Source organism: Mercenaria mercenaria, unplaced genomic scaffold (assembly GCF_021730395.1).
Source record: "Mercenaria mercenaria strain notata unplaced genomic scaffold, MADL_Memer_1 contig_3621, whole genome shotgun sequence".
Taxonomy (NCBI): Eukaryota; Metazoa; Mollusca; class Bivalvia; order Venerida; family Veneridae; genus Mercenaria; species Mercenaria mercenaria.
In genome coordinates this window covers 18,967-45,413 of record NW_026461778.1, presented here as the reverse complement: position 1 = coordinate 45,413, position 26,447 = coordinate 18,967, and the positions used below count along the sequence as shown (strand labels likewise).

The 26,447-nt window shown below is 33.9% G+C and overlaps 1 protein-coding gene across 1 annotated transcript; it reads right to left on the bottom strand.

Moving 5' to 3' along the window:
• Positions 1–851: 851 nt before the first annotated feature.
• LOC128553246 (E3 ubiquitin-protein ligase XIAP-like) lies at positions 852–25,914 on the bottom strand. The gene is made up of 2 exons (XM_053534373.1): positions 24,775–25,914; positions 852–2,086 (listed from the first exon to the last, which is right to left on the bottom strand). Exons 1-2 carry the CDS (start codon positions 25,735–25,737, stop codon positions 1,148–1,150), a joined length of 1,902 nt encoding a protein of 633 aa, XP_053390348.1. The 5' UTR covers positions 25,738–25,914; the 3' UTR covers positions 852–1,147.
• Positions 25,915–26,447: the final 533 nt, after the last annotated feature.

The window sequence follows — 26,447 nt, the reverse complement described above, 5'->3', positions numbered from 1 at the left end:
CTGCCTAGGTCTTGCTTGATTTCTGTTTACATTTTTACCTATCAATCTTAATGATATTGGTTTTCTTTCGACTAGCTTTTCCTTTCAACTAATTTAGATAAGGTCTAAAAATAGCTTTACATTGAGTTCGGTTATTCAGTACAATTATGATTTATCACGGGTTATTTATTTATTTATTTTGTTGGGTTTAACGTCGAACCAACTGATTTATATGTCATATGGCGACTTTCCAGCTTTGATGGTGGAGGAAGACCCCAGGTGCCCCTTCGTGCCTTATTTCATCACGAGCGGGCACCTGGGTAGAACCACCGACTTTCCGTAAGCCAGCTGGATGGTTTGCTGTCATGAAGAATTCAACGCCCCGAATGAGGCTCGAACCTGCATCGATGAGGGGCAAGCGATTTGAAGTCGGCGACCTAAACAACTTGGCCACGGAGGCCAGTTTGATATACCAGCCATGATCATACATTTGAAATATATGTCAAACGCCAAAAATGTGATTTACTTCAATATGTAATACCAGATTCTTCATTGTAAGTGCAGATGGGAATATCCGGTTCAAGGGTAACTGTTTCAGGCGGTAACGAGCCGGATATTCCTATCTTCACCTACAGTTAGTGATTCAATCTTTTTCTAATCTTGTATACCATATTCAAGAATTGATAGTGAAAATCAAATGAACGGCTTTCATTTTAGACCTATTTCCCCGGGTATAAGAAACATGTTTTTTCCATTTCAGCTTGCCTTAATCATAAATTATTCTACTTCTACAGATATTTATATGTATAATACACAAAGTCTCTCATTTTATCATCTAAATATAAATATTTAATAAACAACAAATACAAAAATGCTATACACAATTTAATAATATCTTAAAGTTCTCACTTAACACTAACGCAGATATGAAAATATTAAAATCATTTACATGAATGACGACAGCCTTGACGGTTCACATTCTAAAATGTCAAACAGATTAATCAATTATAATAAACTTACTCATTTAAGAAAAGAAAAGGTAAAAAAAACCCCGATAATATATCTAATACAAAATATGTATATTTCTTCGTTGAATGTTATTTCCAGAAAATACGTAATGTTAAAACTGTCTATAGTAATTTAATGTTCAAACATGTAATACAAAATACTATACGGCCATACAAGCTCGTACAGTACCTTTTATTTGTGCTCTACAAATTGCGCATTTAGCGAGTGCTGAAATACATTGACTGCAACAAACCATATGACCGCAGGGTAGTGTAATAATACATGCAATTGCATCAAAACATATTTTACAAGTTATTGGATCTTTTAACTTTCTATTAGTTTCTTCAATATCCCCTTCTGATTCTGAAGAATCTCCATCTGTTTCAACACCGTCTTGCTCTTCATCACCAGGACGTTGTGCGGTTTGATTTGTCTTTACATTTCTTTCTTTAATTTCTTGTGTAGTTTTCACTAGTTCAACTGCAGAAAACTTTTTGTGTATGTCCTTCCTTATCAATGATTTAATAGCTCTTTTTATGATATCATCATCCGTACAATATTCCCTTGCAGCAATCACAGCCACTTCGTTCCTTACTATAGCTAACTGCACAGTGTCCACAACATCAGCTGAATCGTCAACTTCTTCATCGGAATCTTGACAATGTTCTCCTAGAATTCTTCTGATATATCCTTTACCTTTACATTGAATCACATGGCCGCAAGCGGGACTTGCCAGAACATGCTGTTCCCAAGGACAAGCACCTTCTGGCCAGTCTCTCAGACCAATACTACAATAGAAACACCTAACGGAGTCATCCACGCCCGCATATGCAAAACCAGCTGATGCTAGTTGATTTTTATCCTGTGTTTTATTCTCAGGCCAATTTACAAATGATCCAATTCGAGATTCAAGAGTCCCATATTGTTTGTATTTTGGCTTATCAGTTAAGATTCCTAGGCTATCACATTGAGAGTGTTCTCCACTGCGTCGTGGTGATTTGTTTCGCGGATTTGTGGAGATTTCGGCTCCATGCGTATTACTCGACTTACTTGATTTCGACTTAAACGTTTTCGGAAATAATTCTGAAAGTCCTCTAAATTACTCGCTTTTAAAAATACACCGGCCATCACCTGATAATCCGTTAAATATTTTCTGAAGTCGACGTAAGCAAGATAACGACATATTTAATGTTAAAGATTGTTGGTTTCTACTGCGTAATAAAATAAGTGGGATCCCAATAAATATTTTTAGCGTGATAGTAATTGTCATTTGCGCAATGTATATAGATTAAATGTTGATCATTAGCAAACTTAAGCTTTTTTCAATACAGTTGGCAAACTGTCAAGTTCTTTATACTTTATTATCAGCAAATAAACGTTTAATTGCAAAAGAATCAATTTGTATCTTTGTATCACATGCAAAACACAGCGATAAATTTGTCTGAAAACAGGTTTAGCTGTCTATTTATCTGAATGATAAGGTCGCAATACAATTGTGGTAAACAAAAATTATCGTGCGTTGTTTCCTGTCCTAGCTAATTACATATATTGATATTTTTTTCCAGAAAATGTCTGATCCCAGTTTTGGAGAGAAAAAACCCCAAACACAATAGTGTTAACTACATTTCATTTGTCACTGGGTCGATGTTTTTTTTCATTCCTTTTAATGGTACTAGTATTTCACAAAACCCGGTGCTAGGAGACATGAGCTGTACATTAATAACTTCCTATGAAAAGACTACTAAGTGTTCTGTTACTGTTCTTGCTTGCGTTTAATATTTTCAAAGGATCTATAAATTTGATAAAAAGTATTCAAAAAGTCAAATAGTGCATCAAATAGAAAAGGAGTTCTGATCGTTTATCAAAGGAATTTTCGCTAGTTTCTAAATTAGCTCGTCTGATTAAAAAAAAAAAAAACAACAAAACAATCTACGAGGTATTGTAGGCATCGGCGTTGTTGTTGGTTTAGATTTTAAAGTAGGTCCACCTTTTCTAAAAGAAAATAAAAAACAACAACAACAAAAAGAACAACAAAAAGAACAACAACAACGAAAAAAAAAAAAAAAAAAAAAAAAAAAAAAAAGACCCCCCCACCCCCCAAAAAAACATTAAAGCTATAGATCAGAAAATAACAATTTCAACACAGTTAATGATGGTACTAAGAGAAATTGACAATCTGTCATTGGTTGAAGATGCATATTGGGATATCCAGATCGAAGGGAAATACCTCGTTACCGCCAAAAACAGTTATCCGAGAGCCTAATTTTCTGCATCTACAACCAATGGTGGATTATTCTCTTGAATTCTGTATTTTACAAATAACAGAATGAAAAAAGCGAAAGGAAATAAACTTTTTTTGTAATGGCGGATTAAAACGAAGTGTTGGAAAATAATGACCGTAAGCATGAATAACGTGATGAAGCGTTTCGAAGACAGACAACAACAAAGTGCCGGTCTATACATGGTAGGGTAAGAAATGAAGGAAACACAAGTCTTTGCTGTTCACTGTTGAAGTTTGCCCTCGCACTGGAACGTCTGCATTGCGATAACAAAAACGTCCAGAGAGTATAAAATAAACTGTCAAAGGATTTCCGATACACAGCCAAACTGATTGCCTGACAACTAGGTATCTCTGTTAAGGCAGTCTTTTGATTTAAGAAAATATTCGAAAATTATGATGATTTCACCAAGACGGATTCCCTGTATTTTTATTATAAACTAAGTTTCACCAAAACCATGTATATTATGGAACGAACAACATTGTGTATACACCAATCCCAGATTGATTTATGCCGACATCAATAAAGTTGCTAGAAGAAAAAACTTAAGTATACAAAATTTCATACACACTACTCTTACTGGAGTCATAAAGTTAATAAATGACCAATCATATTGGAAGCATGGTTACTATTACTCTTAACAGAACAGTGCTTGAATCATTTGCATTTTATAGACTGATAGACCGTAAATGCAGCATAGGTTTTTACATTTTATTTTGTCTGTCAGTTCTTCGATAATGCATTAGACCCTGAGGCTCATAGTTTAGAAAATTACTGTGCCGTGTTTGGGAGAAATTAAAGTATTTTGCAAGGGATAAATTTACAGTGTTAGAAGAATTTAGTCTGAAACGACTTATTTAAATAGTTTATGACTTTTAAACATGTAACATTCAATAGCTCATAAATGAATAAAATAGCACATAAATTAGATAGGTCATAAATATATAAAAGTGCATATAAAAGGCCAAACACACAGTGACAAATGTACTAATATAAGCAAAAATACATTATACTTTTCAATTTAAATGTTAATATGTCATTTATGATAGCTTTCCTCTAGCTATAATATAGATACACTCATCATTAACATCATTAATTCATTTTATGTATGTGTATAGGTTGGCGTGGCACATATAAAAAGTGTTCTTGGCCGCTGTATTCATGAAATGAATGAACTAGCACACAGAAAAGTGCTATTCAAATATTCCACAAAACCACTGTGTCCGAACTTGCAAATAAAGTATGGATAATTTCATTTCAATTGAACACAATCACACACATGCACCAAGCCCCACCACAATCCGACAACTCCTAATTTAAAATTTCATTCAGAATAAACAGTTCCATTATGTCTATGTTTACTTTATTCTTCAAGATTTTTAAAGGCATATTTACATCCTTGAAAACATTTTTAAAGGCGTATCATGGTGAAACAAGATTTTACCATTAGAGTTTTACCTTGTATACATTTTCAGGTATTAATCTTAATAGAAAACGAAAATAAAGTAAAATAAGGTGACATACATCCTTAGCCAGCACTACAGACATTATCTTTCGGTTTAGCCTGTGCTGGAACAACTCAAGCATATATGACATTATACATTCCTTGTGAAAATGTACTGGTACCTTAAACATGTTTTATTCAGCTGATACACTCGGCACTCTAATGTCACATATTCCAAATGCAATCAACACATCAGACATCACTAATCACAGTTTCCATGTGTTAGTCAAATTTCAGTAAAAATTCTATCTATATCGTTTAGTTTCTTTTTGTGTAGTCTGTGCTTTTCTTTAATTTTCGTTTAATAACAGTTGAATTTTCAGTTTCTCTGTTTATAGAAAGTGCAAGAACATGTAACTTTTATCTACTGATTTCAGCTGCTCTCTAAACAAAAACTGACTTTTATTATTTAGTTTCTCTTTGTAAAGGTAGTGCAAATTTTTAGAAAATTCTTTCTATACATTTTAGTACTCCCTCTGTAGGATGTCGAAGAAAATGAAACACCAATGCATTGATTTCAGTTCGGCTGAATACAGACAATGATCTTTCTTAAACATGCAGGTTCTAAATTTATTCAAGATATCATTTATCTTTGCACTCAGACACCATGAAAATATTTTAGCTTTGTGTTCAGATACTATAAAAATTTAAATACGAGTCTGCTTTATTTACATTTCATTTCATACAAACAATATTTCCTATTTTCAGACATATCTAAGTTTAGAATGAATTTAGACTCAACTTTTTGAAGATTCGCGATATTATGGTAAAGAGTGTCGAATATTCAAATTATTATTAGTAATAGCTAAATCCAGTTTCAGTTAATAATTAACTTCAAAAAGGAATAATGACACGAGAAAGCAAGCCTTCCGAGCCTGCAACATTTTCGTTTTTGTCGTGTTGAGCGGCCTGTGAAGTTTCCACTTTTCTCTTTTTTGTTCTGTTCGGTTTGTTTCTTTTTTATTTGGATAAAACTTAAAATTCCATAATAGAGCTTAAAATTTTCTGCTAAAAACAGATAAAGCATCTGTTTAAATAGTAGTTATGCATAACTACATGGCTAAAAAAGCAACTTAAAATATGTTAATCAATATTCAAACGTTTTACAGATATTAGAGAATACACTTAACGTTAATGGTATTGAGCAAGAAATTGATATATTTTGTACAAAGGCATTATCGGTCTTAAATGAATCTGATACCTTTTTCTAATAATTATTATTAGTCGATTTTTATTCAACTTAAGATAATAGTTGAGTGTGTTCAGGTTTAACGTCTTTTTCAACAGTTTTTCAGTCATATAACCGGCGGTGTCTACTTGTAGCAATGAGCACAATGTCTTGTCCAACTTTATAGTGATGCCTCACTGGAATATTACGCCGTAGACCGCCCAGTAACATTATACTGACACCGGGCTGACCAGTCCTAGCATAATTCTCATAATGCTGAACGCCAAGCGAGGAAGCTACTAGTACCATTTTTCGTCTTTGGTATGACGGGGCCGGGGACCGAACCCACGACCTCCTGCACTCGAAGTGGACGCTTACTACCGAGGCGGTCTAAGAAATTACAATTACAGCCTATATATTCTATATTGATAAATATATAAATATTTGGAGAGACACTTGTTATAAATTATTTTAATCATGTGCTATAAATAATGTAGATACCTGTAACTTTATATACCTGTTATGAGTGTAAATGGATAGTACATTATAACTACATAGTTCATTTCGTTGCAATATAAACTAAATACTGCCTAACAATTGATAAACGGATTAAAAAAAATGTTTGCAAGACTTGTATATAATAGGGTCTCCTTGGCCAAGTGGTTACGATTGCTTATTTGGAGACCAAGCTAACACTGTAAAATTATTTTTATGTTAGGTAGCCATCCACCAGCTTACTGAAGATCGATGGTTCTACATAGGTGCTCATCGTACCTGAGACAATGCCCGGAAGAGCACCTGCCACCAAAAGCAAACGAAATAATGTCGGGGAAAAACCGATGACTATTTTTTCTGATGTTACCAACTACACCTTTGTATTCGTTAAAAACGCAGGCATAACAGCAGATGAACTTGTCGGTATGGAACAATATTTGCCATTCGACACAATTTTACAATAAGAGCGCGGTTGTGACGCCCTTAAATCTTAATCACCGAGATTTCGAATCCACCTACAGCTCTGCGACACAGTCGTTGTTTCGACTTTTCACAATTGTAGTTTCGACTTTTCATCATCGATGTTTCGACTTTTCAACATCGGTTTCGACTTTTCGTCATTGTAGTTTCGAGTGTTCGTCATTGTAGTTTCGAGTATTTACAATCGTGGTTTCGACTTTTCTTCATCGTGGTTTCGACTTTTCATCATCGTGGTTTCTATTTTTCAACATCGTGTTTTCGTTGTTTCAACTTTTAACCATCGTAGTTTCCATTTTTCAACATTGTGGTTTCGACTTTTTTCATCGTGGTTTCGCATTCGTGTTCCACATGCGCCAAACGCGAAAAAACCTAAAACAGTTCCAACATTTAGAAAATGTATCGTCGTTCAGCTCTTTTATAGGCGACAAAGATCACGTGTTAACGAAAACTTCATCCATGTATGCCGTTTTTTTAATTTGAAAAACGATGCTATTACTACACCTAATACCAAGATGATTAGACGAAGGCGTAAGTAGACTTTGCAAAGAACTTGTTTGTTTTCTTGGTGATTTACGTCGGTTTTTTTCAACAGTATTTCAGTCATATTCAGGCGAAGAGCTACCTAACAATCTTTTACGGGACTTACCATTCTATGTATTCTACGTATGAAACTGCTTTACTTCTTACATCAAGAACTGTAGTTTTAGCTCATAGCTGTCAATCAGTGAGAGGTCACAGCAATTTGAAGTCGGCGAATCTAGCCACCAGACCATAGAACGATAAGGTGAAAGTCCAGAAGTACAAAGTATTGCCTTGAGAACACCATGCTTGTAAAGCTTATTGATCTATGAGAAAGACTTCGGTAAGAAGGAAATTAGATAGATGTGATAATTATGAAAAGGTTTCTGCGAACTTGGCTCAGTTCAATACTGGTACCATCCGTCGATCTTATGGAAATACGAATATGTTGTAGGTCGGAATTTATTGTTCATGCTGAATGATGGACACATCAATATTTTAAACTTTGCTCAGAGTTTGTATCGACACAAGTTTGTAGTCGTTACCATGTTGTCCTGTCTTTTTCCAAATTCAGTTATTTTATCAGTAGGACATGAATAAAAAAGCAACAGACTCGCTTGCACTCTGAAAGCCATGTTGTTTTAACTATGAAGAGAAGTGACTATTATATCAGTAAGAGTGGCCTGTCGCCTCTGACTATTGTCAATAAATAACAAATGCTGATTGAATGGGATAAGGTCGTGACTATTATTATTATAATATCATTACAGAAAATTAATGAAATATCATGGCATATTGTATGAGATAGAAGTATCATGAAATGAGGCATGAACTGATAAATTTCTAGCCAAGATGCATAGAAACCAAGTAGACAACGCTATGATGCTGAAGCTCTAAATATGAGCACATGCACTAGAAAATGCAAGGAGAATGCATCCAGCTACCGAAAATCCGAGGCTAGATGCTCAACTAATTCTCAACCTAATGTTGATGGTTTTATCTCTGATTGCCTAAAGTATACTAATGATTATGTATACAATATGCCATACCGAAATGCACAAAGTGTGTTGAGGGCTACCAAATATTTTATGAAATAAAATTTGCCCATAAAATGGTACATTAAATATCATAGTATGATATGATTAGTATATTAGGTATTACCTAATTATCTAATACCTACATGCAAACATTCATTTCTGTCATAATATCAGATTTTCCGGCTTATGTACTTCAAAGATTACAATGTAAGTTATGTTCAGTTGCATTTGATCATTATTTCTCCAGATTTCACCTAATCAACCGAAAGCAAAGGTTAGGCAGTAATCGTGAGCATTCACGTACTTTATAATCCAGCCACTATTTAAGTATGTAATTAAGTATATTTGAATAGATCAATTCGTAGTTTTACTTAATAGTTTTTGCTTACCCTTCTAGCAAAGCTTCCCCTTGTTTTCCCCAGTCTAAGGTGAAACAACTCTACCGAGGTCATGCCACTCTGCCACTCCCATTGTATTGTTAGATTTGGCAAATTTTCTCATGTCATTCGCCAGTTGGTTCGACAGTGTTTTCATGCCACCCTGCTATTCCTAGTGTACTGTTTGAATCGACAGTGTTTCTCCTTTGGCTCCGGTATAATAGCATATATCAACAGCGCAACGCCTATGACAAGAGGATGTAGAAGCTGCATACACAAGCATCTAAATAAAAGTAAATCAAATATCAAATTTATTTATTTATTTTGTTGGGTTTAACGTCACGCAATCAGATATCTAAAAAACAGAAATACTGTACAGTTATTACTTATTGATGAATGGTTTCGTTATTTGGATAAAGTCACAAAGCGCACATTCCTAGGTTTGGCACTGTGGACAAAAATAATTAACTAGATTGCCGCAGTAAGATATTATGCTGATACAGTACTCAAGAATCAATGTTACTGCAATTCCTTAGCTTTTACCTGACTACTTACCTTCAGGTATTGTTACCAAATAACATATTCTAACTACTTTGCCCAATACCAGCATAAAGTTCTATTGTCCACATGTGTGTTTTCCTTTACCCATGGCTCAAAAGAAATTTCTTTTCAATACCTGCTTAAAATAAAGCAAAACAAAAGACTGTACTGCTTTAAACTGAACAAAGTCTGACACAATCTTATACTTAATGCATTAATTTAAACAATTGCCCGTTTCTGACGGTCAACATAGTATTGCTGTAAGTATCTTCCAATGTGCAGTACAATGCATAGTCTAATCATCATCATCATAAGAACCACCACCATCATCATCACCACCACGATATTTTACTTTTGTGTTTACAAGTATGATTAACAACTCACCGACGTCATCACCATCATCATCATGAGGATACCATAAAAATGATGAAATAGAACAATTAGTAAATAACAACAATATTATATGTCTTAAGTAACAACGTCAGTAATGAAAATGATAATCATTGTGATCATCATAAAAATAGTCCATTCCAACATCATCATAAGAATCGTCTTGACCACTACTCGTCTCCACCAACATCGTCCTTTTCTGTACATAAATCTAATATACTTTGTATTATCACCATCGGCAACGACAGAAACAAGACCATAATGGATAGCATGATAAATTATCACGCTTTAAAAGTATTCAACTGATAGAAGCAACAACCATAGAAAGATTCGTTCATTTCATTCATTATTGAAAATAATCTCTCAAATTTTCAATCACTTTTTAAATTTCATTTTTGCATTTCATTTGTAATAGAGTGTTATTTAAGTCAGTAGTGAAACAAATAAAATGTTGTTGATAATGCTGTTATAAAATATGCACGCACTGAGACCTTCGGTCCTCAAATGTTCAAAGACATTTGCTTTATTCGCTTAGGGTAGTCGTTCAGCTTTGACTGTATAAGCGGTGTGAAAATTTGTGTTTTCATCCTAAATTATTAGAATTTTGCGACGTGTCAAATCTAGGACATGACAAATGTAAACCCGTCAGCCAATATCCAAAACACAATGTCTCAAAAATTGGTAACAAACACAGAATGATGATTGTTGTTACTTTTCAACAGAAACGGGGGTTTTCCTTGAAAAGAACCCAGTTTCTGATATCATAAATAACCAATGATAGTTCGACATAAATAACGTATGAACTAGTATTTAAATTTTTCATGAGCTTTAGCATACAATAATTATATCTATTCATTCATGTTTAATTTAATGAAATACGTAATAAACTAAAAAGACAAAGTTTGTTCAAAAACTTATCTGCAATTTACTTGCATCCTCTCTGTGGCAACATTACTGGAAAACACTAGCTCTTCAAGTAGGTGATGAACATAATTTTTGTACACGAAGTGTCGACTTGCCTGCTTAGTTATTTTAGAAGAAATGAACCGGTTTGAAATATAAAATGACCAAAATGACCACACCCGTCAACTGTTCATCAATCGAGGCACGTTATATTATATGGACTGGATTGAAATAACAGAAGCAGAGATTATAGCTCTTGCGTGCCTACTGAAAAATAACATAAATTTATTTCTCAAAAGAGCATAAATTCTTTTATTTATTTATATATTTTATTATAAAGCTTTAATGTTACTCTTAACTTCTATATTCTTTATATCATGTAGGATTTTTCAACATGATTTACGTTGTCTTTGGTATCTTCTATGTTTACTTCAATGGACTTTGAGTAACGGTTTCTTTTACAAAATACTTCAAAGGAAGTAAGAATTAACAACCTAGCAAAATGCTCGTCAGAATATTCCGATTTTTCATTTGTGGTGAACAAATAGAACTATAAATTGACAACCACCCATCATGGTGGAAAGTCAAAACAACGAAACAACGAAACCATATTGTTGAAAAGTCGAAACAACGACTTCATCTTTGTTTCGTAGTTTCGAGTTTTCACCATCGTAATTTCGGCATTTCATCAGTGTGGTTTCGTTGTTTCGACTTTTCATCATACTTTCGGGCTAACGGTTTTTATTTTACGCGGCGATAACCCTAACCGAACACCTTAATATCGACATTTCGTCACGTTAAACTGTTTCTTATTGGTCATTTTTCATGAAAACTCGATCATTTGAATAAATTTGATAATACACTATTGATACAACTCATCGATATCTAATACAAACAAAACAAGGAAGACGAAAGGCTTGCCCCTCGTCGATAGGGAGTTGAAACCTCGTTTGGAGTATAGCATTCGGTCGGGTAACAGACGCCCGGAGGCTTGGAGGTATCTGTGGTCTTCCTCCAACGTCAAAGCTGGAAAGATCGCCGTATGATATTTGACAGTGTAACAAAAAACGCAACAACAACATAAAGAAAAAAGAAGAAAAAAAAAACCTTAAATCTAAAATCGTTCGTAATTCAATATTAATGCAGTGTGAAGTATGGACAAACATATTTGTAATACAATTACAAATAACCTAAACTTATATATCCATAGTTTCTAAGATGTTTAGATACAAACATTTTTGTCTAAGTGCCACTTAAAATTCATTATACATTTTTTATCTTCTGCTAACTGATGAAATACCGTGTTTTATCAGTGAGATATAATCCGTATCACTCACTGCATATTACTCACTGTAAATACCGATCTACTTGTGTATAAATTTTGAATTATTTGTTTAAAACAGGATGAAAATTGTCGTCACTCTTTGTTCTTTATAGTATATTTCTCGATTCAAATTATTTTACTTAATGAGAATTTCATAACGTTTTGCAGCAAAAAATGAAATAAAATGGAACTTTATGTCGTGTGCATCTTTCTAACGTCACAACACGTCTGACGTCATGTCCGTTTACGCGCGTCTGTTTCCCTCGCTGAGATTAAAATTTGTTGCAAAAAATGCATATCGCAACGTAATTAAGCATAACATAAAAAGAAAATTTGTTTGTTTTTCGTGAATATAGAATATCCCACCTCAAAGTGAGAAAATTTCACATTTTCACTCGCGCTATGCGCTCATGAAAATATTTGATACTTTCTCACTTCTCAGTGAAATATATTCCATATTCACTCAAAACAAACAAAATTTAATATCCTCTATATATTATTACAAAATGTTGATGAACACTTTTGTTTTGTATCACTTTTGCATATATTCTTTCTGTTCACTTCTATGATTAGAACTACTGTTAGCTCACCTGTCACGTAGTGACAGAGTGAGCTTATTTTATCACCCTTCGTCCGTCGTCCGTCCGTCCACAATTTCCTTGTGAACACGATAGAGACCACATTTTGTATTTGATTTTTATCAAACTTGCACACAACTTGCAATTGTATGGGCATAATATCTCGGTTCCCTTCGAAAACTGGCCAGATCCAATTATGGGTTCCAGAGTTCTGGCTCCCTTAAAGGGCCAAAAATTGCTATTTTTGGCTTGTGAACACGATAGAGACGACATTTTGCAATCAACTTTAATAAAACTTACACACAACTTGCATTGGCATAATATCTCGGTTTCTTTCGAAAACTGGTCAGATCCCATCATGGGTTCAGAATTATGGCTCCTTAAAGGGCCAACATTTGCTATTTTTGGCTTGTGAACACGAAAGAGACCACATTTTGCAATCAACTTTAATAAAACTTGTACACAACTTGTATTGGCATAATATCTCAGTTCTTTTTAAAAAATGGCCAGATCCCATCATGGGTTCCAGAGTTATGGCCCCTTAAAGGGTCAAAGTTTGCTATTTTGGCTTTTGCAGCCATATAGAGACTTCATTTACGGTTTGATTTGACACAAACTTGCAAAATATCATCAACAACAATAAATCTTGGATTCCATGATGAATCTGTCAGATCCAATCATAGGTTCTGGAGTTACGGCCCCTGATTGACCCCTGAAAGAGCCAAAGTTTGGTAATTTTTACCTTGTGAACACGTTAGAAGTGACATTTTATACTTGATTTTAACCACACTTACACACAACTTAAGTCACAATAAAATCTCAGTTCTTTTAGAAAACAGGCTAGATTTCATCATGGGTTCTAGAGTTACTGCCTCTGAAATCGGCAAAAGTTTCTATTTTGGCCCTTTCAGCCATATAAAGGTTTCATTTATGCTTTGATTTGATACAAACTTGCACAGAATGATTATCATGATGATCTTTAGGCCTGGATCGAAACTGGGTCACGTCGGGTCAAAAACTATGTCATCAGGTCAAATCAAAGGAAAAGTTTTTAACAACTTAGGGGCCACATTTATGACCCTATCTTCATGAAACTTGGTCAGAATGTTTATCTTGATGATATTTAGGCCAAGTTTGAAACTGGGTCATATGGGGTCAGGAACTAGGTCACCCAGGCAAATCAAAGGAAAAGCTTGTTAACTCCTGTTCATTTGATGTGCATGAAACTTGGTCAGAATGTTTGTCTGCATGAAATATCGAATGAATTTTTCTCTAGGTCATGTTGGATCAAAAACTAGGTCACCAGATCAAACCAAAGAATAAGCTTGTTTACACCCTAGGGAGGCACATTTTTACTTCTATCTTCATAAAATTTAGTCAGAATGTTTGTTATCATGAAGTCTTGGGCGATTTCAAATCTTGGTCACGTGGGCTTAAAAACTAGGTCACTAGGTCAAATCATAGGAAAAGCTTGTATACACTCTAGAGGCCACTTTTTTCTCCAATCTTCCCGAAACTTTGTCAGAATGTTTGTTTTCATAAAAGTTTGGACAAGTTCGAATCTGGGTCGTGTGGAGTAAAAAACTAGGTAACTAGGTCGAATCAAAGAAAATGCTTGTTTACACTCAAGCGGCCACGTTTTTTGGTCCAATCTTAATGAAAATTGGTCCGAATATTTGTCTCCATGAAATCACTAGGTAAAACAATTTACACTGTTATGGTATGTTAAACAGGTGAGCGACCTATGGTCATCTTGGCCCTCTTGTTTAAGATACAGCCTTGAAATTTGGACGACATGTACAGTTTTGCACACCAATCTTAAAACTGACTTTCAGTGACCACGAATGTGACCTACTGACCTACTTTCTTGTTTTTTTAAGATACAACCTTGAAAATTGGATGACATGTACAGTTTTACATGCCGATCTTTAAACTGACTTTCAGTGACCGTCAATTTGACCTACTGACCTACTTTCTTGTTTTTAAGCTACAGCAAAAAGATTTGGACCACCTGTAGTACTTTTTTTACAGATTTCAAAAGTAATCTTGCATAATCTTTACCTTGACCCACTCTCCTATTTTTGTTTTGTTTTTAAAGCTGAAGCTAAGAAATTTGTTCAAGCAAGCAACTCTACTCAGGTGAGCGATATAGGGTCATCATGGCTCTCTTGTTTTTTCAGTATTGACTACTCATTCTTTTGAAATGACCAAGGTGTGCAATTTATTATAACGAGTTAACACAGCTATGTATGTAACATATGCAACACATTTTTGGTAGTTTATGTATTCGTATTAAAATGAATTTACCGAAGAATATGAATGACGTTGGCTCCACCAGTCCAATTATTGAACTATTCGGGGTTTGAATAGCAACAACAACAACAACAACAAAAACAACAGAATCAATACTGTTTCCACGACCTCGAAAAAACCCCGGATGTCTTTCTGTTTATATTATTATGACACAAAGTCACACACGACACTGTATTCTGTAATCTTAACGAAAGCACAGCCAACAAGGCGGTACTTGCGAATGCGGGAAAGTTAAAGTTCCACCTAATTTCAGGTAATAGAACACTTGAGATAATCTGCGTTTAACTGCTCGCTGAGAAGTTCTTTTCCGTCACTTAATTATTTCAAATGAACTTTTTGTCTAGACGCTATGAAAAAGAAACAAAGCGGGAATTACTTCCTTAAAGAATAGATATTTTGTTTGAAGATGTATTTAGATGAATTCAGATTTCAATTTCAGCTCGATATACAACAGTTCACAGGATAATGACGTGACAAATGCATCAATTTGCTTCTGATACAACTATCAGTTTAAATCAGGTGTCTAGACTCCAGGATTGAAATATAAAATACACGTAAATGAATAAGTAGTTATAAAATCATTCAGACGTTATACTTATGCCCTGCAAATGTCCTCATAGTAGTTGCAGCAAGATATCCTTTAATTCAGTCATTTAAAAAATTCTGGATAGATATAGATGTGATTATTTTTAATATATTTTCCATTCACCAAACCTTTTCACAATTCATACCAAATACATAATGTAGAAAGTTTCAACGTTTGTTTGTATTAACTGGAATAATTTTTCTATACATATGAACCAGTTTTGTAAGTTTGAGAATAGTGCAGAAGAAGATCCTAAAGTAATAGTAATCATGACAAACATGTGTAGCAACAAAATGTCTGATAGAACCGTAAAGTAAATTAGTTATTTTCTCGAAGTTTTGTGTATGTTATTCACTATCTCACATCCTATTGTAGTTAATGAACTTCTTTCCTTGTAATCATCTTGAATAATACCGGAATATTACCCCCCCCCCCCCCCCCTCATCACTTAAAAAGAAGTTTACAGTCAGATTAATAAGTTCGAACTGGAAGGTGCTTTTGTCACAAAACCAGATGTCTCCCCCTATGTGTACCTTTAACTCCATTTTGTGCAGTGAAGTGGAACCTGTCGGTGATATTCACAACTACGCTTGGTACTGATCACTTGTATGAAGTATCGTCAAAATCCAGCCATTGACCTGTGAAAGCCGGACAAGATTTTCTCTATTTCTAGCTCTGGTGGTCATGTTGTGCAGCGAAGCAGAACGTGCCAGCGACATGCACAACTAGGTTCGGTACTGATCACTCGTATGAAGTTTCGTCAAATTCCAGGCAGCAGTTCGACCTGTGAAAGCCGGACAAGATTTTTTTATTTTTAGCTCTTGCGGCTATTTTGTGCAGCAAAGCAAAACGTGTCGGCGATATGCAAAACTAGGCTTGGTACTGATCAATCCTGTGAAGTTTCTTTGAAATCCAGAAAGCAGTTTGACCTCTTTGACCTGTGAAAGCCGGGCAAGATTTTTCTATTTTAGCTCTGGAGGCCATTTTGTGCAGGGAAACGGAACGTGTAAGCGATATGCACAACTAGGGTTGGTACTGATCACTTCTGTGATTTTAGTCAAAATCCAGCCAGCAGTTTGACCTGTGAAAGCCGGATAAAATTTTTCTATTTTTAGCTCTGGTGGCCATTTTGTGCAGAGAAGCGGAACGTACAGGCGACATACACAACTAGGGTCAGTACTGATCACTCTTGTGAAGTTTCGTTGAAACCCAGCCAGCAGTTTGACCTGTAAAGTCAAGACAAGATGTTTATATTTTTAGATCTGGCGGCCACTTTGTGCAGCAAAGCGGAACGTGCCGGCGATATGCAAAACTAGGCTTTGTACTGATTACTCCTGTGATTTTTCGTTGAAATCCAGCTAGCAGTTTGACCTGTCAAAGCTGGACAATATTCTTATATTTTTAGCTCTGGTGACCATTTTGTGCAGCGAAGCGAAAAGTGCCGGCGATATTCACAGTCAGGGTTGGTACTGATCACTCCTGTGAAGTTTCGTTGAAATCCAGGAAGCAGTTTGACCTGTGAAAGCCGGACAAGATTTTTCTATTTTTAGCTCTGGCGGCAAGTTTATGCAGGTAAGCGGGTCATGCCGGCGAAAGGCACAACTAGGGTTGGTACTGATCACTCCTGTGAAGTTTCGCTGAAATCGAACAAGCAGTTTGACTTGTAAAATCCGGACAAGATTTTTCTATTTTTTTACCTCTGGCGGCCATTTTGTACAGCGAAGTAGAACGTGCCCGGGATATGCATAACTCGGCTTGGTACTGATTACTTCTGAGAAATTTCGTTGAAATTCGGCTGGCAGTTTGACCTGTGAAAGTCGGACAAACTTAATGCGGTCGGTCGGACGGACGGACAGACGGACGGCGAAGGCAAAACCAAGTTGACTCTCCCATTTTATGGGGGAGACATAATTTTATTAATTAAATCTAAACAATTAGAAAAGTAATTTTGTTCATGGTAGATTAAAATATCTAGAATGTTTTGAATAAATTTATAATAAATTATGTTAGGGAGAAACTATTTAGTATGTAAATAATGTTTCGTCAACATTTTCAAGGCAATATCGAAATACACTTTTGTTAATAAATTACAGTTAACCTCTCTAGACGAAACGTTCTGTAGAAAATTCATTCGAGTTTATTATGAGAATTTGGTAATGTTTGACATTTTAAAATGACCTTTCATTGGAAAGCCGGATAATAAAACAGCCCATCTATTATAACCTCTTTTTCAAAAATAAAATAAAATTGAATACCATAGGTGATATAATTAGCATATTTCCAGTGTACAATTCATCTATATTCTATACAGAGGCGTATGCTGTTTTACAGCAGATCAACAACATGTCCTTGGATAAACCAATTAAATGCAAATGGTAAAGGACTTAATAAATATCTTAATAGATCAAAATGTTATGATTTCATGTGGTTTAAAATAGTTTGATCTGATATTCAACCCTGTGTGCATATCAATCATGACAAAGAATATGGTATTTCTTTCGCTATTTTGTTGAAATTTTGGTTAATATTGTTAGTAACACACACTAAAGTATAAACTGAAATTGTTATGTAAAAGAAAGTGTCTAAAGATTGAAAGCCAATTTTCTTATTGCTGTCTTTTCATTATTTCCAATATGTAAAATAAAGGTCATCATACGTCATTTCGTTCACATGAATCCCATCCCGAAAATTGACTGCTCCCAATCCAAGATGGCGGCTTTATATAGCCAAAGAAGGGAAGGGAAAAACTTGTCTGGAGAGATGCCCTCCACTACTTGTATCATTTTCTGAATTTAGTGCATACAATAAATCGTATTTTCCTATAAGAAAAACTGAAATATACCAAATGTCTGTTGCAGCAATATGCAACATATCATTTTGTTTTCATACGTAACTTTTCACCATACGTTCACACAAATTAAATTATCGCTTAAAATAATTTCTCTCAAAAACCCGTAAAAAGTTAGTACTCGGAAAGTACTAGTGGTACATTACATTTATTTCGACACTGCTGTTTACAAAAGATTATGTCAACACTACATTATATACCAATAAAAGAAATTGTTCTTTATTTCATATAAAATTCAGTTACTTCAGAACAATTTTGTTACAGTTTCTAGATTTTCACTCCGTCGTAGACCTATTTTCCACAAGATATCCATACATTTGCTTCAAGAAAACGAAAAGAAAAAGGGTTGTTGAATAGTATGCAGTGAAATTCAAGTCAGCTGAAGTCAGGTACCCTCATATTGCCGCATTTCAGAAAGCGGTCCGTAGAATAAACACCCTACTTTCGTTTTCAAGTAAACAACTCGAAATCATGCAAATATAAGCATGAAAAGTGTCCTATTTTATGTAAAATTCATTCCACGAGTGAAATAATGCCCATTTGGCCCCCGATTTACGCGCAAATGCGCGAAGAATGGAAAAATCAGGATCTATTTATTAGGGACTTCTTTCGACTACACCACGGAAGCACATTTTTGATCGAATTACTGCAATATAATAAATTTACATGAATGCTATATTTGTACATAGCGATGCATTTTTATTAAACTTCTTCACTGAGATAAATGAACTTGCGGTGCGCTAGTATAAAAAAAGTACTATGACTTTTATTCAGGAGTGATCGGTCTAATAAATATGGTTATAGAATAGATAACATTAAGACAAACAATTATACCCCACCAACCTTGTTTTGGGGACTATATAGGAATCATTTTCTCCCATCCCGTCCCATCTGTGGAACCAGTACATATATCAAGTTAAACTTTAATATGATATGTTTATAGAAGCATAAGACAAGTTCACATATTTGGCATATCATTTCCGCTTTTTACTTTGAAAATGTCCCAAAATAGATATTAAAAAATTGGTATATACTCACCAATAAGAGTTACTGAAAGGCCTAATAACTATAACTCTGCTCTGAATGGTGAAAAAGTTATCTCACTTTTTGAACTTACTACCTTCAGTTCGTAACATAATACAGAAATAACTTTACTCAGTAAAGATAAGATGACATAAGTCCCATAGCTCTCTAGCTTTTTCTATACAAAATTGCCCCAATTGTAATTGTACTTATTTTTTTCACTGAAAATTGCATAAAATGATTAAAAATCAAATGTAAAAAATATAACGTTACAAAGTAAAAAATGAATGGAGATGAGGAGCAGAAAAAAGACAAGTTTGTCGTAAATATTTATAAAATAAACTCCTTAGTTTTTTTTTACTTCCTCATATTTTCAGCATTTTACGACTTAAGAAAATAACTTCAAACCCGTTGTAGAAAATTGAGGTAACTTGAAACAGTGGTAGATGAAAACAAAATAAATTTAAAGGCACAAGAACCACAACCTTTCTTCAATAAATATAAAATTATCTCCAAGATTAGACATAAAAAGCACAGTGAGTAGTATTCCAGAAATAGCATCAGTACTACCAGTATAACCAACGGTTCCATTAATTTAAAGTTTAAATATATGAGTTATAGATATCATTTGTTTGTTTATTTATTTCATCTGTGGACGACATACAAAATACCCACCTGTAGAACTAGGGTGTGTTAAACTGCAGGCGAATAACCACACTAAAATTTGAATAGTTCTTCGGAAGTTTCATTGCTTTTTCAAATGAATTATTTATCTTAAGAGCACTTTTAGAGTCATATGCTAATAATCAGACAAGGAGGCATCACGTATGATTACCAGGTCTAATGCCTTTAATACTATTTTCCATAAAGATTTCATTTTCAAATGCTGTCAGTTAACCTACCGTCCAGGAACACTGATATTTTTCATGACTATACTTGTCTCATTGATTTCATTATTTATTCAAGCAATCCTATGTTTAATTGTTATAAGAGGAATTTTGCCACGACAATGATGATGATAATGATGATAATGATGATGATGTTGTTGTTGTTGTTGTTGATGATGATAATGATAATAATAATAATATAATTTAAGAAATTTAAAGACGATATCACATAAAGAAATAAACAAATAATGGTATTCATCTTCTTTCAATTGTGGCCTTCTGAAATGAATAATGCATACATTTAAAATCAGTAATAACATCTGTTATCACTGAAAAAGATAGAACAAACTAACTTATATGCAGTCACCATTTACACATTATAAACAAATGGTTGACTCAATCATACATCTTATGACAGACAATCGTATTAAAATATTACGCTTCAGATTTATTCTTGCTGACATCTAAAAAAGACAATAACAGATTAGGTTAATTGCAATAGAGAGTGTCTTGTGCCTTCTTTAAAAGATTTAACACGGCATGTATTAACATTGCGAAAATTAAAATGATCTGTATCTGTTTAGTCATATTGCAAACGTAAAACATTGATTATCTTTCCTAGTGTTACACTAATCACTTCCATCACACATTTCACGTGACCACGAAAAACACTCCATTGAAAGGAAATTCAAAATATTATCTACTTATCTTTACTTATCTTTGACTTCATTTTTTCATGTTATCACCCACATTAGCCTTAAATCTTTGAAATGTACTTAAAATAATTCCAATAGCCAAATCCCGATATCAAATAATATTAATAAAAATCTGTGGTGACGGAAGTCTCTTTACTGCAGGGGAGGCCACTGCGTAAGAGGTTGGTCCGATTGACAATACTTTCTTAATTTTGGGTTTATTTTAAATGTTAAATCGTACCTAATTAGAATTTATATAAGTTGAGCAATCATAGTTTACCTTTAACCAAATTCGAATAATCAGTACGATTATGATTAATTAACAGCACTGTGTTCATTAGAATCGTCAACTTTGTCTGAATCATCGGAATCTTGACTATTGTGTTCCTAAAGTTTATCTTATATCCTTTGTATCTGCACTGAATCACATGGCCACCAGCGGGACTCGCTAGAATATTTTGTTTCCGAGGACAAACATCTTCTGTCAAGACTCTTTGACCTATACTATAATAAAATGATGGCATCCTCTCCAATGTAGGCGAAAACAGTTGCAACTAACTGATTTTTATCATGTGTTTTATTTATGGGCCAATTTACAACTGGTGCAATTCGAGATCCAGGAGTCCCATATTGTCTGTACTATCACAGAGACTGTTCTCCACTACGTCGTATTGATTTATTTCGCAGATTTGTTGAGATGTCGCTTCCGTGCGTATTTCTGTGTTCTCTTTTATGTGTGACTCATATGACTTGTGGAAATAATTCTGAGAATTCTCTAAATCATTTGGTCTTGAAAATACACCAGCCATAGCCTATTATTCCGTTTGCTGAGACTTTTGAAAATAAAAACATATAATTTATTTCGTTTTCCCTTTTGCGTACTGACACATCAGTAATTGAATCGGAACCCAGCAGGTATTGTTTACATACTACACTTACCCGTTCTCATGAAATCCTAGGATTGTTTATAAAATGAATTCTAAATATTTCTTTTTTTTTAAATATCAATGATGGAGACAGGGCACTATGTTTACATTACTACGAGTTATTTTTACTCCTAGATATAGCTATTATCTATACCAAACAAATCGTGTAGATGTATATACAACCAAAATTATTGCTGACTAATAAAAATAAAAATAAAACGGTGGATCTCTAATGCGTAAAATCTTTAACGGTCTACCGACGCTATTTATGTCACGTTCGTCTTGGTATTTAAGCAAAATAATCTGATTACGTGAACAATGTCACGTATTATAAAAGATATAGAAAATAATTTAATAACATGTGTCCTAACAGCAGACGATCCTGACACTGGTTTTCTGTCCTCTTTGGCGGGCTACTGAAAGCAGTTATATTTTCATAAAAAATGGCAAGAGTTTTGAAGAAAAAAATAAAACAACACACAATATACTACTATCATTTAGTTGTAAATAGTGTTTAAATCTTGAGAGAATTAGCTTTAAAGAAAATCTAGGACACAGTTTTATACTATTGTCTGGTCCGTCAAGTAAAAGGATTTAATGAGAGAGAATTCTTTCTCCAACATTGAAAAAATAAGGTCAAGTCCCGTGGGACTGTTTTAAGTTTTGTTCACTTCATTCAAAAATGATCTTGGGGCAGAAGTAAAACATACCTACATTTCTTCCACAATATGTAACCTAAAAGGTAAAGGCAAAATAGAGAACTTTTACCGCATTTAACTCAGTATTTTTAAAGGTGGTCAATCACATTTAAACAACATTTAATGACATTTTTTACTTTTTGTATATTCTGGTAGAGAATTATTTAAGGAACAAAAAGACCGATTACATAGAGTTAGATTCCTATCTGAAATGTATATTTTATTATTTTTATAAAATTTTGTAATTACTCCCCTTTAATATGAAAGTATGTAAAAAGCTGGGTATTTCTTTTTATTTCAATACAATGTCTAGTTTAACATTTGCATTTGATAGACATATCAACTATTGAACAATCTGAACCAAAATGCAAGATTAAAAGCTGTGTGTAGCTTCTGAATTCATTTATTTCCAATCTGTCTTGGTTGCACAACCAAGATAGGCAAAGGGAGGTAATAATATTTTTTCAAACTTGCGTTACTAATGAATTCCATCTAAATACATAATTTTTAATGCAAATATTTTACAAATATATTACAATATGTCTAATATTTATACATTTCCTTAGGCAAAGTATGTTTATCAAATTTATACTTATGATAAAATAACTCTATCTTGGTTGGGCAACCAGGATAGGAAAATGAAATTTTAAAAATACCTCCAGTGAAAATCTAATTTGTATTAAGTGTTAAGTGAACATAAATGAGTGTAAATGATCAGATGCTAAAGTTTCGAACAAATCCGTTACATGGCCAAAATCTGATTATCCACCTTTAAAGATGTCTATCTCTGTCCCCTTCTGTTTCAGAGGTAAATTCACTTTGAACAGCAAGAAATCGCTTATCAAATGAAAACTTTTCACTTCTGTACAATAAATCAACAAAATGTCTTGAAAAAAGTAAAAACTTACTAGAATAAAAAGAATACAAGGGAAAAAATCGGCTCAAGTGGGGCTTGAACCTATGCCCCCTGAACAATTTAAGTCAAGGTATTAAATACTCTTCAAAAGGAGGTACACTATTACATGGGTCATATCTTAATGCTTTAAATACAGTGTTCTGTTAGGGCCATCGTAGTTTTGCAACTTCGCCCTACAAATTGGCCTAGGCAACAGTGCGATTATAGGATGCAAAGGCGCGACAGATACAAAAAGATAATACATGTTTAAAGTATGGAAAAATCCCATTTATCTCGTTTGAAGGCTGCGACTGGAAAATTTATGAAGTCACGAATACAGGTACTATTGTGGCCATAATGTAAACTATATTTTTCAAACAACACTTTTGTTATTATTTATGATATTCCTGATATTATTATAATAAATCTTAACCTAAAATATAATTTCTCGTCATTCTCGATTTTAACTTGTCTGAGATGTTAACTGAAAGTATATTTTCCGTACCCCACCCACTACACACGAAAATCAGTATAGACTATTGATGTATTTTTCTAAGTTTATGTTATTTGTCAGACACGGTTTTGTCGAGCTGATTACCATTATTCAGTTTCAAATATAAGCTACTTTTGTTATGAATTTCATTTAAATAGGTAGTGAAGACTGTTGAGCTGTAGCTTAATGGTCGCATTTGTATTTTTTATAATCGACAAAAACTCATTCTTCTGTTAAAGGAAGAGAAAATATTTTATATGTAAGTCTTATTTTGTTTTATGACTACTGATACTTGCCTTGAGTAAAGTTGGTATGTTGTTTTGATTTTTTTTATTTGCGCACCAATTTGGCCGTATCATAACGTAGAGCTTTTTAACGTGGTCCCTATTTGCTCTTATTCATGTTTATGTATATTAACTAAATGACTGTATTTCATCTCATTTAAGGAATAAACTGGTAATGCAGTTACCATCTGCGTATACTTTGAAACTGTTTAAACTGGCTGACACGAAAGGTCTAGAAATAGCTCAACATGTCCAGATAGCTACTACAAAGAGGCAATTTAATAATAACAAATTAATTAAGACTGCCATTTTGATGTATATATTTAATAAAAATATGTAATAAGTAAATAGTAATATGTCAGTTTGAATTGATTAATTCATATATACTACTCGAGTCAGAAAAAAAGTACAAGATAAGTACATTTGTTATATTGTTCATCGATGGTAAACAACTGAAAACTTGAAATGATGATGAAGAAAGGACACTTACTAATACAGCATATGGTATTTCATTGGTCAATGAATGATGTATAAAAATGTTATACGGCCATACGAGCTCGGACAGTGCCTTTTATTTGTGCTCTACAAATAGCGCATTTAGTGAGTGCTGAAATACATTGACTGCAACAAACCATATGTCCACAGGGTAGTGTAATAATACACGCAATTGCATCAAAACATATTTTACAAGTTATTGGATCTTTTAACTTTCTATTACTTTCTTCAATATCCTCCTCTGATTCTGAAGAGTCTCCGTCTGTTTCAATATCATTTAGCGCTTCATCACCAAGAAATTGTTCGGTTTGATTTGTCTTTACACTTCTCTCTTTAATTTCTTGTATGGTTTTCACGAGTTCAACTGCTGAAAAATTCCTCTGTAAGTCTTTACTTATTAGCGTTTTTATAGCTCTTTTTATGTTCACTTCATCTGTATAAAATTCCCTTGCAGCACTAACTGCATCCTCGTTCCTAGCTAAAGCTAACTGCACGGTGTCCACAACATCATCTGAATCATCAATTTCCTCGTCGGAATCTTGACTGTGTTCTCCTAGAATTTTTCTAATATATCCTTTACCTTTACATTGAATCACATGACCGCAAGCGTGACTCGCCAGAACATGCTGTTCCCAAGGACAAGCACCTTCTGGCCAGTCTCTTAGACCAATACCACAATAAAAACACCTTACGGAGTCATCCACGCCCGTATAGGCAAAACCAGCTGCGGCTAGTTGATTTTTATCCCGTGTTTTACTTTCGGGCCAATTCACGAATGATGCAATTCTAGATTCAGGAGTCCCATATTGTCTGTATTTTGGTTTATCAATTAAGATTCCAAGAATATCACACTGAGATTGTTGTCCATTGTATCTGTGTGCAGTGTTTTGCTGATTTGTTGAGAGATCATTTTCACTTGCATTATTTTGTCTGATTTTATTTCGTCTTAAATGTTTACGGAAATAGTCCTGAAAATCTTTTTTTCCATTTTGTGTTGAAGGCGTACCAGCCATAAGCTGTTGATCAGTTTTCTGAAATATACAAGCCTTTTCTGATTTCGACACAAACAAACCAAATAAGTGTTTACTTTTAAAATGAAGAATTAAATCATTTACCGTGGTGGTTCATTAAAGCACTCGAATCTTAATTTAATGTTTGTCTAGCTCATTAAAACTTTTGTTCACCTTTATATCATTTAGGTTTTGTTTATTTATAGTACATCTTAATGCGTATTCGATAAAATTGACTTAAACCTAATTTTACCATAATGTAGGAACCCAGACCGCGATTTCACAATGTTGATTTAAGGATGGTAGATTAAACGCAATCGTTTGTGACGTATTTACTTAAACTCTAGTTACAAGTTATTTGTAAACTGATCCTCCAACACTCATTTGTAAACTAAAATGTTTTACTTGCACTTTTTGGCAAAATAACATTTAAATCGGGAAAAGAAATTGTCTTATTGTCAGCTGTTTGATGTAATTTGCCGAAAGTAATGCATTTTAACTCGTATCTGTCAAAATTTCGTACTACATCAAATACCCTTTTCAAAAAATACCAGTACAATTTTTAAAGAAGACATAAGGTAACGTTTTATAAATCATTTACTATTTTATTCAATTACGTTAAGGAAATAGAAGGAACCGAATCTTACTATAAAGATATAATGCAAAGTCTTGAAAAGGTGCAATTAATACGTGTACTTCTTACCACCAAAGTT